This window comes from Canis aureus, chromosome 16 (genome assembly GCF_053574225.1).
Source record: "Canis aureus isolate CA01 chromosome 16, VMU_Caureus_v.1.0, whole genome shotgun sequence".
Taxonomy (NCBI): Eukaryota; Metazoa; Chordata; class Mammalia; order Carnivora; family Canidae; genus Canis; species Canis aureus.
In genome coordinates, this window is record NC_135626.1 from 38186628 (window position 1) to 38202545 (window position 15918).

At 41.0% G+C, this 15918-nt stretch overlaps 1 protein-coding gene and 1 pseudogene across 27 annotated transcripts in view; both read left to right on the forward strand.

Annotated features, from left to right (window-relative positions):
- Positions 1-4315: 4315 nt before the first annotated feature.
- LOC144285333 (proteasome maturation protein pseudogene) lies at positions 4316-6283 on the forward strand (annotated as a pseudogene).
- Positions 6284-9924: 3641 nt separating this feature from the next.
- Positions 9925-15918, forward strand: part of CDK12 (cyclin dependent kinase 12) — a 79591-nt gene continuing 73597 nt past the window's right edge. For all 27 annotated transcript variants that reach the window (XR_013354549.1, XR_013354561.1, XR_013354564.1 and 24 more), the window contains exon 1: positions 9925-11574. Coding sequence is in view for 2 of the 27 variants with exons in the window: in XM_077853064.1 (XP_077709190.1) it covers positions 10526-11574 (1049 nt within the window). In the remaining 25 variants the exon portion in view is untranslated. The remainder of the gene's footprint in view (positions 11575-15918) is intronic.

Genomic DNA, 15918 nt, shown 5'->3' on the forward strand with positions numbered 1-15918 from the left:
CCGTGATCCTGCGAGAGATAGGAAAAAGGCTGGGCACCAAAATATCGCGAAAAATAGTGAATGCAGTGCTTCTCGCGAGATTCTTCTAATCACGCCTTCCCTTAGCTTTCGGTCACCTGAAGGTTTACTTACTGCTCTCGAGTACCGTGTTTGCCGTCTGCTGGCGCTCAACCTCGCTTCCAAGTGGCAAAGGAGTTCGTAAATTAAAATCCTGGGATCTCTTTACTGACTAGCATTTCAAAGAATATAGGTACCAGAAATATTTTGTTGAAGATAATACGCTGGGCAGCCCGGGTGGCTCAGCGGTTTAGCGCCGTCTTCAGCCCGGGGTGTGATCCTGGAGACCCGGGATCGAGTCCCATGTCGGGCTCCCTGCATGGAGCCGGCTTCTCCCTCTGCCTGTGTCTCTGTCTCTGTCTCTCTCTCTCTCTCTCTCTGTCTCTCGTGAATAAATAAAATAAAATAATATAAAATAAAAGATAATACGCTTTATTGAGATACTAGGTGGAAACATGAAAATGGTATTGGGTCTTTGTAACACAGCGTTCCAAAGCAAGCCCAATTCACTTAATTCCCATTTCCCAATTTTTTCCTCAAATTTCAGAAATATTTCTCACGCAATAACGGTTTTTTGGTTTTGGGGTTTTTTGTTTTTTGTTTTTTAAGATCTGGGAGGTTTTAAATTAAGGTAAACTTGTAGCAGTCAGAGCATCGGATGCTTTTAATTATATACTAAGGTGTATGACTACTAGCGTTGCTATCTGGTAATCATAGTAAAACAAGCAGTTTAGCTTGTACTCCACAATACAAAGAATGCGCAGTCCTGTCTCCTCACGTGGAGAAATTTGGAGTAATGATGAAAAGTTTATGGCCACCGGAACTGAAGGACCAGGCTAAAATACAAAACTAGCATTTGGTGGAAGTTCTCGACGTAGTTAAGGCTTGGTTTTGTTTTGTTTTGTTTTTAATGTTCTTTTTCCAAACAAATCTTTGAAAATAGCCGCTGTAAAGTTGGACTTTACCTAGTTCACTGTAAGGATACTAAGTAGTGGATTTCTACTGGCTTTTCAGTCTCAGAATTTCTCCATATTTCAAAAATGCTATTCAAACATCCTCCAAAGCCATTCCAGCAGACAACTGCAGTTCAGGTGAGCAGGCACAGCAGTGTAAATTTAATAAGAACAAATCTTTGTGTTTTTGTTTTTGTTTTGTTTTGTTTTTTTTTTTATGATAGTCACACAGAGAGAGAGAGAGAGGCAGAGACACAGGCAGAGGGAGAAGCAGGCTCCATCCACCGGGAGCCCGACGTGGGATTCGATCCTGGGTCTCCAGGGTCGTGCCCTGGGCCAAAGGCAGGCGCCAAACCGCTGCGCCACCCAGGGATCCCAAGAACAAATCTTTGGAAGCGTCTGGGAACACATTTACTACCACAAAGATATCTATAACTATGCTCTCTGAAGTAGAATTCAAATTTTATTTTTTATCTTTTCCTCTTTACCCTCATTCCTTTAGTCACTACATAGGGAGTTTCTTGGGGGCAGGATTTTGCCTTCATTTCTGAATTTCCACCGCTTACCTACTACTGTACTGGAGCCCAGTAGACAAATGTTTTACTGGGTCTACAAAACCTTCCTAGGGAAAAAAAAAAAAAAAACCCTTCCTAGACCCACCTCTCCCGTTGCCAATCCCCAGCCATACTAGCCTTCTTTCTCATGCAGAAAATTGCTGCATTCTCCTCCCAAGTTCCTTGAACAGGCCTTTTTTAACTGCTGGGAGAGGCCTTCCTCTACCTGACTCCTTCACCTCACTAAGGCCTTCTTATTCAGATGTCAATTTTTTTTTAATTTTTTTTATTATTTATTTATGATAGTCACACACACAGAGAGAGAGAGAGAGGCAGAGACATAGGCAGAGGGAGAAGCAGGCTCCATGTACCAGGAGCCCGACGTGGGATTCAATCCCGGGTCTCCAGGATCGCGCCCTGGGCCAAAGGCAGGCGCTGAACCGCTGCGCCACTCAGGGATCCCTCAGATGTCAATTTAATTGTCTTCTTCTAGACTATAAAGAAGTCTTCTCTAACCCCTGACTTGATCAAGTCCTCTGTTACATTATTTCAAATTTCTCTCTCTTTTTTTTAAGATTTTATTTTATTTTTGAGAGAGTGTGTGTGCATGCATGCTCAATGTTGGGAGGAGAGGCAGAGAGAGAGGAAGAAAGAATCTGCAACAGACCCCAAGCTGAGCACAGAGCCCAACACTGGGCTGGATGTCCCGACCCTGAGCTCATGACCTGAGCCAAAATCAAGAGTCCAATGCTTAATCAACTAAACCACTCAGGTGTTCCTCCAACTTCTCTTTAATAGCATTTTCAGGGCAGCCTGGGTGGCTGAGCGATTTAGGGTTGCCTTCAGCCCAGGGTGTGATCCTGGAGACCCGGGATCGAGTCCCATGTCAGGCTCCCTGCATGGAATGGAGCCTGCTTCTCCCTCTGCCTTTGTCTCTGCCTCTCTGTCTCTCTGTTTCTCATGAATACATAAATAAAATCTTAAAAAAAAAAAGCACTTTCATTGCTATTACTTAATAGTAATTAAAAGTATTAATGCGTAATACATTGAAATGTATTAAGTACATGATGGTTCAATGCCTGTCTTCGTTGTTAGTTTGCTATCTCCAGGAAGGTTGTACTGGGTCTACTTCTTTCACTACTGTCTAGTGACATTGCCTAGACCAGCCCCTAACACACGTTAGAGACTCATTACATATTGCTGGTATAAACTGATAGGGTTGCCAGATAAAATACAGAACACTCAGTTAAATTTGAATTTCAGATAATCAATTAATATTTTTAATATAAAAAAGTGTTTCGGGGCATCTAGGTGGCTCAGTCAGTTGAGCATCTACCTTTGGCTCAGTCCCAGATCCAGCCCTATAGCTGGCTTCCTGCTCAGCAGGGAGTCTGCTTTTCCTTCTCCCTCTGCCCCTCCCCCTGTTTGTACTCTCTCTCAAATAGATAAATAAAAAAAAATCTTTAAAAAAAAGAAAATAAGGCAGTCAGGGTTTGGCGCCACCTTCGGCCCCGGGCGTGATCCTGGAGACCCGGGATCAAGTCCCACATCAGGCTCCCTGCATGGAGCCTGCTTCTCCCTCTGCCTGTGTCTCTGCCTCTCTCGCTTTCTCCCTTTCTGTGTCTCTCATAAATAAATGGATAAATAAATAAATAATAAAATAAAAAGTAAAAATATATAATGTAAATCTAGCAACCTTAAAATTGATGAGGTACAGAGAGCATTTTATCCAAGTGAAAATTATTCAAAGATAATATTTACTTTTTTTTAAGATATATGTATTTGAGAGAACAAGTGCATGTGCATGAATGAGGGAGGCACAGAGGGAAAGGGAGAGAGAATCTTCAAGCAGCCCTTCTGCTGAGTGCAGAACCTGCCACAAGGCTCGACCCAGGAATCTGGGTTCATGACCTGAGCTGAAATCAAGAGCCAGATATTCAACAGATTGAGCCACCCAGGCACCCCCTCAAAGATAATTAATATTTAAAATGCTGACAAGCGTCTAAGGAATCCTAATACTGGGGCAGCCCCGGTGGCGCAGCAGTTTGGTGCCGCCTGCAGCCCGGGGCGTGATCCTGGAGACCCTGGATCGAGTCCCACGTCAGGCTCTCTGCATGGAGCCTGCTTCTCCCTCTGCCTGTGTCTCTGCCTCTCATTCTCTCTCTGTGTCTCTATGAATAAAAAATAAAAAAATAATAAAATTTAAAAAAAAGGAATCCTAATACTTGTGTAATAACTAGGAGCTGGTAATATAAACACGAAAACAGAGCCCCAAACTTTGATGCACTCACTTGATAATAAGCTTCTGAAAACATGATTGGTCACAAAAATCAGTTACTCAAAATTTTTTTGTTAACTTATAATTGTGCCCCAAATATCAATATTAGATATACAGCTACATTTTCTCATGGAAACTATACACAATAATGTCTATATCAACTATAGCTAGGTAATTTTAAACCTTATAAGCTTGAAAATAAAATAAATTTTATCAAATTCTGGTCACAGAATAGAATAAGAAGTTATTTCTCATTTGAAAATACAGATAAGGGGCGCCTGGGTGGTTCAGTGGTTGGCGTCTGCCTTTGGCTCAGAGCATGATACAGGGTCCTGGGATCGAGTCCCACATCGGGCTCCCCCTGAGGAGCCGCTTCTCCCTCTGCCTATGTCTCTGCCTCTCTCTGTGTCTCCCATGAATAAATAAATAATCTTTTTAAAAATGCAGGTAAAATGACATTATTGAAAAATTTGTACTTCAAAAGTAAAGATAGGGAGAGACATGTCATTAAACAAGAAAATCATCTAAGATGCACATAGGAGCGATCTTTGTATATGGCAAAAAGGAACACTGGTCAAATTTTAAATGACTAAGCTTTGAGGGGGATTTCAGAGGACTCTTCAAAACCTAAAATCTAAACTAATAAATTGATCTAGGGCATGGTTGGGGGAGTTATTGACTTTAGTTAAATATTTCCTCTTGAGTACGGCCTAAAGAGAAGCTTTCTGACTTGTGGAGGGATTTACAGGGAAAGTATAGTGTTCATCTGACTGATTACCTTGAGGTTCATAAAGTTGCCCTGACTCCCTGCCCTGGGAGGTCATGCAAATAAAGCAAATTGTGTAGTCCTGGGATTTCTGAGTTCAAAGTTTTTCTGTAGAGTGAAGCAACCCTTATTTTATAAAAGTGCTATTTTCACAAATTCTTGGACAAATTTCTGCAGTTTACACTTAATTTTGTATTTAAACACTTGAACAAAACTGTATTTCCTAGAGTAGACATTTTTTCCAGCTTTGTTGAGATATTATTGACCTTAGAGTAGAATTGCATCCACCAAAAAGAGAAAGTGTGCTAGAATAGAAAGAGTACTGGTCTAAGATTAAAGAAAGAGCTATCCCTGATCCTGGCACTTCTTAACACTTAATGGGAATGTATTCCAACTCCTGAGTCTCAGTTTCAACCTTTAGATGCATGTGGTAATACCCATCTTGGCCACCTCCCGGGGTTATTTGTTAAACTAATATCTATTGACAGACTTGAAAGAGTTTGTGGAAAATTGAACAGTGCTACAGAAATAAGTCATAAAAATTCAGGAAAATCTTCATTCACTCATTCATGTATCCATTACAAGTCTACAGTCTTCAGTAGGCAGCCCGCAGATAATTTAAAAAGTTTCAAATAGGGCCCAGCGGCTGTTCACAGAGCAAGTGAAGATGAATGCCAGAGGACTTGGATCTCAGCTGAAGGACAGTATTCCAGTTACTGAACTTTCAGTAAGTGGACCTTTTGAACAGCATGATCTGCGAAAAGGTCTCCCTTGTGTGAAAAATGAACTTTTGCCCAGTCATCCTCTTGAATTATCAGAAAAAAATTTCCAGCTCAACCATGATAAAATGGATTTTTCTACACTAAGAAACATTCGGGTTCTGTTTGTTCCACTAAAATTACAAATGGAATTCAAGGCCATGCAGCAGGTTCAGCGTCTTCCATTTCTTCCAAGTTCAAACCATTCACTGGATATTGGAGGGGTAATAATGAGACTACTGGATTTGAAGATATTCTTAATGACCCGTCACAAAGTGAACTAATGGGAGAACCACACTTGATGGTGGAATATAAACTCGGTTTACTGTAATCTGTTGTGCTGTTTATGAATATAGAGGGGCTGCATGTAGTTTATAGTCATCTTTTTACTATAATTTGATGTATACAGCATTAAAAGAATGGACACATGAGAATTTTTGCTTAAATAGTATTTGTGATCATTTGAAATTATTTGGTCTTTGGTTTATGGCCATGTGACAATTGAAGCACTAAAGGGAGATGATTTTAAAACACACAATTTATATGAAAACAATAGCCTTTAAAAATTTTTTTTAATTTATTCATGAGAGACGGAGAGGGAGAGAGAGGCAGAGACACAGGCAGAGGGAGAAGAAGGCTCCGTGCAGGAAGTCCGATGTGGGATTCGATCCCGAGACTCCAGGACCACGCCCTGGGCCGAAGGCAGACGCCAAACCGCCGAGCTACCCAGGTATCCCTGAAAACAATAGCCTTCTATATGTCTTTCAAAATTTGTTGTTAATGAGTATTTTAAAATTGTACAGATTTCAATTCAGCCTGTTTTCTGGGTATCCCATAAATTTAATTTTGATTACCATTATCAGCATTTGAGTCTATAGTCTTCATAGTAGCATCTCAGAATAAACATCTGTAATTGATTTCAGTGGTAAACACTACCAATTAAGCACAGTGTAGGGTATTATATACTATATTTTACCTTGTTTCAGTATAGCCTGTTGATATTTACAAGGAAAATACTGGATTTATTGATGCTATTTTAGAATTGTAGCTATTTGAATCTTTCAGTTTGAAAAGTATAATAAGTTCAAAGGTATTGATTTTGGTCTTGTCTTTTTTTTTAAAGATTTTATTTATTTATTCATGAGAGACAGACAGAGAGAGAGAGAGAGAGAGAGAGAGAGGCAGAGACACAGGCAGAGGGAGAAGCAGGCTCCATGCAGGGAGCTCATCCTGGCACTCCATCCCGGATCTCCAGGATCACGCCCTGGACTGAAGATGGCGCTAAACCGCTGAGCCACCCCGGGGTGCCCTTGCTCTTGTCTTTAAAATGAAAAATCAACCAGCATATGTTGATTACACTGTTGTAATGCATAAATTTATATATCACAAAATGATTAAATTGAAAAAATTAGAATACTCATGTACATACACCGTATCCCTGAACAAATTCCATAATTATTTAAAAATAAATCTTCAAAAAAATAAAAAATAAATCTTCATTATAAAAAAAAAGAAAGTTTCAACTGCTCTTTAAATTACATGATGAATGTTATTCAAGATTTTAACACATTGCCATAATTCCTTTTTCTGTCCCCACTTTTCCATTTTACCATGAGTATGGGTACATCCTGGGTCAAAAATTTAATATCATTTAGGGATGCCTGGGTGGCTCAGTGGTTGAGCATCTGCCTTTGGCTCAGGTCATGATCTCAAGATCCTGAGATTGAATCCTGCATCAGGCTCCCTGCTGGGGCATCTGCTTCTCCCTCTGCCTGTGTCTCTGCCTCTCTCTCTGTGTCTCTCATTTTTTTTAAAGATTTATTTATTTTATTTATTCATGATAGACACAGAGAGAGAGAGAGGCAGAGACACAGGCAGAGGGAGAAGCAGGCTCCATGCAGGGACCCCATGCGGACTCGATCCGGGACTTCAGGATCGCGCCCGGGGCCAAAGGCAGGCACCAACCGCTGAGCCACCCGAGGATCCCCTGTTTCTCTCATTAATAAATAAATAAAATCAGGGCGTGTGGGTGGCTCAGCGGTTGAACGCCTGCCTTCAGCCCAGGGTGTGATCCTGGAGACCCAGAATGGAGTCCCACATCGGGCTCCCTGCATGGAGCTTTCTTCTCCCTCTGCCTGTGTCTCTGCCTCTCTCTCTCTGTCTGTCTCTTGTGAATAAATAAATAAAATCTTAAAAAAAAAAAAAAAACTTGATCTCATTTAATAGATATAAAAAAACAGAGTACTTTTGCCAAACTCATGCCAGTATTTGATTGGTGGCTCAGTCATTTCATCTAATGGGCCATTAAGTCTCACGCCATATCATCATATCAAACACTGGTGGGAACTTTTTATATCCAGGCTCTCTTGCAGCAATGAATAAGGCGTTACCATACCTGAGTCCCAGTACTTAATTCTATCCTTTTATTTTTTTTCTTGATGGCATTAAATCTTTTTCCACGGTTGGGATGCGTGGGTGGCTCAGCGGTTGGGCAGCTGCCTTTGGTTCAGGTCGTGATCCCAGGATCCAGGGTTCCTGTAAGGAACCTGCTTCTCCCTCTGCCTGTGTCTCTGCCTCCGTCTCTCTGTGTCTCTCCTGAATAGATAAATCTTTTTTAAAAAAATAAAAATAAATTTTCTTCCATGGTTAATTAAAAAGTTTATCTTTTTTCATTTTAGCCAGCATTTATGGACTCAAACATTTATGCTAAAAAAAATTTTTTTGGTACCCATGTGACCGAAAGTAACAAGAACATTTTTAGGAAGTGATTTTTTAAAAATATTTTGTTTATTTATTTATTTATTTATTTATTTATGTATTTATTTATTTGACAGAGAGTGTTTTATAGCAAACACTAATGGGGGGCAGAGGGAGAGGGAGAAGCAGGTTCCCCACTGAGCAGGGAGCCTAGATCTGGGCTCAATTGCAGGACCCTGGGATCATGAGCCAAAGGCAGATGCTTAACAAACTGAGCCACCTGGGGACCCCCAGGGAGTGATTTTGAGAGTAGATTCTTCTGCATTTGTTCAAGGTGTTTTCTCGTCCCTAATTTATTGGCTGACCTTCCCATCTTTGCATATATGTATCCTACTTAATCTTCATGGCCCAACTCAATTGCCCTACATTTATAGAATTTTTTAACACTCCCAGCCTTCTTTAGAACCTTTGCAGTGCTCTGTGTTATTCTTATGACATTTATCATCTTATATCTTTTGGTATGAATATTTCCTCTATATTGGCTTGATGGCCTTAGGAGAAAGGACATTATTTCACAGAGAAGGGCCTTAAAGTATCATAGGTAATTTTTAAAAAGTTTTTATTTATTTTTTTCATGAGGAACACAGAGACATAGGCAGAAGGGGAAGCAGACTCCAGGGACCATGTGAGACTATTCCAGGCCCCCAGGATCACAACCTGAACAGAAGGCAGACGCTCAACCATGGAGCCACCCAGGCGCCCTTCATAGATAAATTTGATGAAGAAAACAATCATTTTTAAAAAGATTTATTTACTTATTTATGACAGAGATAGAGAGAGAGAGAGAGGCAGAGACACAGGCAGAGGGAGAAGCAGGCTCCATGCAGGGAGCCTGACGTGGGACTCGGTTCCGGGACCCCAGGATCACACCCTGGGCCAAAGGCAGGCGCTAAACCGCTGAGCCACCCAGGGATCCCCGAAAACAAGAATTTTGGATGTCATTTAACCTCTCAGTACCTTAGTTTCCTCACATATACAATCCTATTTCAGATGATTGTTGTGAAGATGGAATGGGCTAATGTGGGCAGAGTTTTGAAAAGTAAAAAAAAAAAAGAAGAGCAGGGATATTTTATTTTTTCTTGCTCATGAATACTTTTACTTGTTCAATAATTTAATTTTCTGTGTGAAGAAAAAGGCTAAATGATTCCAGAAAAGCCACAGATGATCCCAAGAGGTGATGGGTTTTCGGGTTAAGATTTTAAACAGAGTAGTGAGAGGAATGCCACACTATACAAGAGCTACGCTTTGGTGATAGACGTTAATTTGAATCTCGTTTTTGGCAGTTGCTGGACTAGCTTTGTTACCTTGAGTAAGTTATTTAACTTCTGTGACTCTGAGTTTCCTATCTGTAAAACAGGGAAGAGGATACCGCGTTTTGCAGGATAGTGAGAATTAGACATAACGCGCGTGGTACATGCTATTTAAGTGGGAAGAATTATTAATACCTAGGGACTGGGGTTGAAATGTCCCCACATTCGCCCTTTGTCCTGTTGACAACATTTCCATCCTGGTAGTTAAAAGAGTTGTTATAAAGTATGCAAAGCTAGTTTTGTGCCGGAGCCTGCCGCTATTTGTTCAATGAGTTACCAATAAAGTTTTGAATAAAAAAAAAAATCCTGCCACCGTTTCAATAAAGCTTTGCTCAAATGGAGAGTGGGAGCTTATCGCGAGAATCTGGCGGAACGCGTTTCTTGTTCAGGACCTACTCTCGCGTTGTTTAAGCAAGCCGTGGTGAGAGGTGAAAGGGAAGCACGAAATACCGCGAGAGCCCAGGGATTCTCGCGATATTTCCCGGGATTCCCCCTCCCCCCCTCCTCTAAGTGCCGTTTCGGTTTAACCTAGTGTGTGACTGAGTCTGTGTGAGGGAGCGAGTGAGTGTGTGAGGTGTTGAGGTGAGGCGGAGGCAAGAAGAGGGGCTCCCTCAGGAGCGAGGGACAAAGGGGGCGTGAGGCACTTAGGCCGCGGGACCCCAGCGACAGGAAGCCGCTCCGAGCCGGGCTACCGGGTAGCGGAAGGGCCCGCGCAGTCTTCACAGGGCCCCAGAGCCGGAGTCGGCCCCACTGCCCAGGGCCGTCGGCTTCCTACTTCCTCGACCTCCCCGGCGCCGGGGCCTGAGGATTGGCTCGGCGGGGGGAGGAGGGGAAACAGACTTGAGCAGCTACCCGTTGTCTCGCAACTCTACTGCTGAGGAACTCTCATTTCTTTCCTGGCTCCTTCACCCCCTACCTCATGTAGGAGGGTGCTGAGGAGTCGGGAGGGAGGAGGAGCCTGGGCTACTGTCCCTTCCCTCCCCACCCCCTTCTAGGGGCTCTTTGGTAGGCGTGGGGTTGGGGGGGAGGGTGGGGGTTACTTTTGGGAGTGCTGGGGAACTTTTTCCCCTTTTTGAGGGTAGGGGAAAGGGAATGCCCAATCCAGAGAGACATGGGGGCAAGAAGGACGGGAGTGGAGGAGCTTCTGGAACTTTGCAGCCGTCATCGGGAGGTGGCAGCTCCAACAGCAGAGAGCGTCACCGCTTGGTGTCGAAGCACAAGCGGCATAAATCCAAGCACTCCAAAGACATGGGGTTGGTGACCCCCGAAGCAGCACCTTTGGGTACAATTATCAAACCTCTGGTGGAGTATGATGACATCAGCTCTGATTCAGATACCTTCTCTGACGACATGGCCTTCAAACTAGACAGGAGGGAGAATGATGAACGTCGTGGGACTGATCGGAGTGACCGTCTGCACAAACATCGTCACCACCAGCACAGACGTTCCCGGGACTTACTAAAAACGAAACAAACAGAAAAAGAGAAAAACCAGGAAGTCTCCAGCAAATCGGGATCGATGAAGGACCGGATATCAGGAAGTTCAAAGCGTTCAAATGAGGAGAATGAGGACTATGGGAAGGCACAGATATCCAAAAGCAGCAGCAACAAGGAATCCAGGTCATCCAAACTTCATAAGGAGAAGACACGGAAAGAACGTGAGTTGAAGTCTGGGCACAAAGACCGGAGTAAAAGTCATCGGAAGAGGGAAACACCCAAAAGCTACAAAACCGTAGACAGCCCCAAACGGAGATCCAGGAGTCCCCATAGAAAATGGTCTGACAGCCCCAAGCAAGATGATAGCCCCTCGGGAGCTTCCTATGGCCAAGATTATGACCTTAGTCCCCCAAGATCTCACACCTCTAGCAATTATGACTCCTACAAGAAGAGTCCTGGAAGTACCTCAAGAAGACAGTCAATTAGCCCTCCTTACAAGGAGCCTTCCGCCTACCAGTCAAGCACCCGGTCACCCAGTCCCTACAGTAGACGACAAAGGTCTGTGAGTCCCTATAGTCGGAGACGTTCTTCCAGCTATGAAAGGAGTGGCTCTTACAGTGGGAGATCACCTAGTCCCTATGGTCGAAGACGGTCTAGCAGCCCTTTCATGAGCAAACGATCTCTGAGTCGGAGTCCACTCCCCAGGTGAGTTATTTGTCTAACAGCCCTTTCTTACTTAGGCTGGGTCGTGAGGAACTGGCGATTAGTCATGTTAACGTTTTGTTGAAGCCCCCAGTCTTCCTCGTTAACTAGAACAATTTGCTATTGACTAGTTATTCAAGTAGTTGAATCTGGTCTTCTCTTAACCCAGAATTTGAGAAGTGGGGAGTTCACATGTCTAAAACTACTAAAGGTAGGTACTTCAGTGGTGAGATCGTCACTTGTAAGCTCCTGTGAGAAAAACCATAGGCTCCTGCTTCTTGAGTACAGAGTTGATAACTGAGTTTATCTCATAGCTTGTCTAGCAATTTCTGTTGCATTGTTTTGAATGTTTTAAAATCACCTTGGTATTCGTGCTTTAGACCTTACTGGACCTCACTGAAGATGTAAGAAACTATAAATTTTCATTTGTATAATTTTGAGGCCATTTGCTTAAGTCATTTATCATTTGTGTGTGTGCTGTCCACTGAATCTCCAGGGCTGTAAGTTTATTTCTTAATTGACAGTGTTTTGATAACTCTGGTTTTAACTGATGTTTTTACTGGAGTTCAGTTGTTTAGTCCTTTTTCTTTTTGTTGGTGTATAGCCTAGCAGAAATTGGTTCTAAGGATAATTTTATTTTCTTTACATCATCACCATTGACCTACCCTGTGACCACTGGCAATTTTCAAAATCTTTCTCTAAAAAACTAGTGGTAGTGCCTTTACCATGATGTTTTAACAAGAAAGGCATGTTAGTTTGAAATTTAATTGTTGAAATGAATTACTACTGAAAACTATGTTCTTATTCCTAGATGATGAGATGTACCTTCCTCTTTGTGGACTCACCTTTGTCCACAAAGAACATGGGCTTTGAAGTTATACCTGAACGGAATCCTAATCTTGCTTTGTGAACTTTGACAAATAATTTAATTTCTCCTTGCCCATGTTTCTTCGTAGTAAAATGGGAATAATAACTACCTACTTCTAGCATAGTTGTGAGAATTAAATTAGCTAATAAATGTGAAGTGTATAGCACAGTTCCTGGTTACCTGGAGGAAGACAGTAAATTCCATCTATGAGCAAGGAAATGTGTACAATGCTAGTGGAGAAATTATGCTATTTGTAAAAATCCATGCACGTCTTTTGTATGTTAATGTGAGTAATTTTTGCTGACTAAAAATTATAATTATTCATAAGCCAGTTTGAATTAAACTGCAGAGTTCCTAGTTGTCAGAGGCTAAAAGTTCCTTAGTCGTCCTCCTCCCTCCCAACCCCCTCACCCCCATTTTATCACAATTTATCAAACAGAAAAGTTGTAAGAATTATAGTGAGGATCCATATATGTACTACCTAGGTTCAACAATTAATATATGCTGTATATTTTATCATATCCATCCATCCCTCCAGCAGTCCATCTTTTGTGGGTTTTTTATTTTTATTTTTTTTGGTTTTTTTAATCTTTTTTTTTTTTTTAAGATTTTATTTATTTATTCACAAGATACACAGGCAGAGGGAGAAGCAGGCACCATGCAGGCAGCCCTACGTGGGACTCGATCCCGGGTCTCCAGGGTCAGGCCCTGGACTGAAGGTGGCGCTAAACTGCTGAGCCACCTGGGCCGCCCCTCCTCTTTTGTTTTGATTCCTCTCAAAGTTACAGACATTAGTATACTTCACTGTAAGCATTTTAGTGTTATGTATAGCATTAGCTAGAGTTGATTTTTTTTTTTTTTGAAGACGTGAGTAAAATTTATATACAGTGAAATGGATGTCTTAAGTGTACCATTTATAAAGTAGCTTACTTGTTTAAGGAAACATTCTCAGATTACTTGTTTTCTTGAGGGGGTAATTTCATTAAGGCTGTTTTGAGAATTTTTACTGTAGTGAGTTTTGGGAATATGGAATCGCACTTGAGGCTGAAAAACTAAAACGACTTTCGGAAAGGACTTGCTTTGCAGTGATTCCTTTTGAATTCATATCTCAAGTTCTGTCTTCTCAGTTAATTGGAACTGTGCAGTAATGGTAAAAAATAAGCCAGGAAAGAATTAGAGACACAATATGATAGCATAGGACACAAATATAAACATTATATAATTTTAAAGTCACATGCATATTTTTAGTTGGGTTTTAGAGAGCATTATGTGTTTTTATGTGTGCACTACAGATTTTTCCTCATTCTTTGGAATTCCAGACAGTAAGTACAAAATTTTCTTAGAGTAGAACACGCAGATCCTTCTGTGATATCTCTGTGGTTTTTCCTTGGGAGACACAGTCAAAATTAAACAAGCAACATCGTTTTAAAAGACTAAAAATGCTTTGCCAGAAATGCAAGGTCTTTGCATCCTTCAAATTAGTAGTGATTGATAGTAGCAATTTCATTTCACATTAATAGAACCTAACTCAATTCAGGGGGAAAATATATTTGTTTTTTGAGAACAGTTTGTATTGTTGCTTGCATTTACTTATTGGTTGTCTCCTGTTACCACCTCTCTCCTCCATCACTTTTACTCTTGAAATCTGGACCTCAAATATAGCATCTGTATCACTAAAAATGCCGTAAGTATATGGCCATCAGGATGTTACTATTAATAAGCTTCTGTTTAGAAGTTGAAGGGTTTGTAACAGAGTTCCTTAGAAAGATTTAGTAATGCTGAATGATTAAAAAAACTAGTTTTTAGGGATGCCTGGGTGGCTCAGCGGTTTAGCGCCTGCCTTCGTGATCCTGGGGTCCTGGGATCGAGTCCCACATCAGGCTTCCTGCATGGAGCCTGCTTCTCCCTCTGCCTGTGTCTCTGCCACTCTCTCTCTGTGTCTCTTGTGAATAAATAAATAACATCTTTTATTTTTTTTTAATTTTTTTTAAATTTATTTATGATAGTCACAGAGAGAGAGAGGCAGAGACACAGGCAGAGGGAGAAGCAGGCTCCATGCACCGGGAGCCCGACATGGGATTCGATCCCAGGTCTCCAGGATCGCGCCCTGGGCTAAAGGCAGGCGCCAAACCACTGCGCCACCCAGGGATCCTAAATAACATCTTTTAATAAAAAAAAACAACAACTAGTTTTTAGAGCATGTGGTTCTTAGAAGTTTGTCCTGGGATAATAGAGATGGTAGTTTTATCCCAGCTCTAATTCAGTCAGAGAAAACTGTCAGCCAGTTATTTAGAAGTGTTAATTTTCTGAAGAATGTTTAGTAAATCCATTTAACCACTTTCAGTATTCTATATCATGTACATATACATGTTGTTATTACTGTTCTGAGTACTTTGATTTCAATAAAGACTTGTATTTTAACTAACTTTTGGGAGCAAATTTCCAAAAAGCAGTGTAGGTATAAGAAAACCATGGCTAATATCATATGAATTACTTACTATATATATATACACACACACACTATTTGTTTTGAAAAATTTTGAATTATGTCAGTATTACCAATGACGAAAGATAAAGGGAGATATTGAAGCTCTGGAATGGGAACAATTTATTTAGACTACTGGGCAAATTGTTTTTTCAGTCACGTTTTTAGTGCTATTTTTTTTACCCCTCATGTAGAGGGGGAAAGCACATTAGGCTTTATGAAAAAGGCAAAAAGAATTAATGAGGGTTGGGTTTCAATTTAGAATAATCTACCTCATAGATTTCTAGATTCTTAATAATGAAGAAAATAAATTGAACATGCAACAGTACCTTGCTTTATGAGTTCCTAAAAAGTTGATTTGAAATCATTTTATGTATGAAATACCAGAAGTCTTTATAGTTTTGAGAACTTATAAATCATTTGGTAAGACAATTTTTTCAGCTTATCTATTTTGCAAATCCTAATAATTCTTGTATCTTAGGGGTTGTTTAGTATGGGCACAACTTAATTATTGACTGAGGATACAAGGAACAATCTTCTTGGGATCTGTCAATTAAATAGCTCTCTAGTTGAAACAGGGTTTGGTGAAGCATGCTAGTTACTTTTAATTTCCTGACTGTATAACTCACCTTTAGTATTTTTTTTATCATGTTTTTATTTTATCAGAGGTTTCTTTTTATTTTTGTTTTTGTTTTTTTTAAGATTTTGTTTCTTAAAATTGAGATGGAGAGTGAGAGAGAGCATGAGAGCACAAGGGCTGGGAGAGGCAGGTTCCTTGCTGAGTGAGGAGCCTGACAGGGCTGAATTCCAGAACCCTGGGATGGTGACCTAAACCCAAGGCAGATGCTTAACCAACTGAGCCACCCAAGGGCCCCAACTTTTTCACAGACTTAAACCAAAATTCTAAAAAAGTAATCATTGTGAATATGGGTGTTTTCCAACATGGGTAAAAAACACTCACCCACCTTCCATGAGTTGTATAAGTAATGGATAA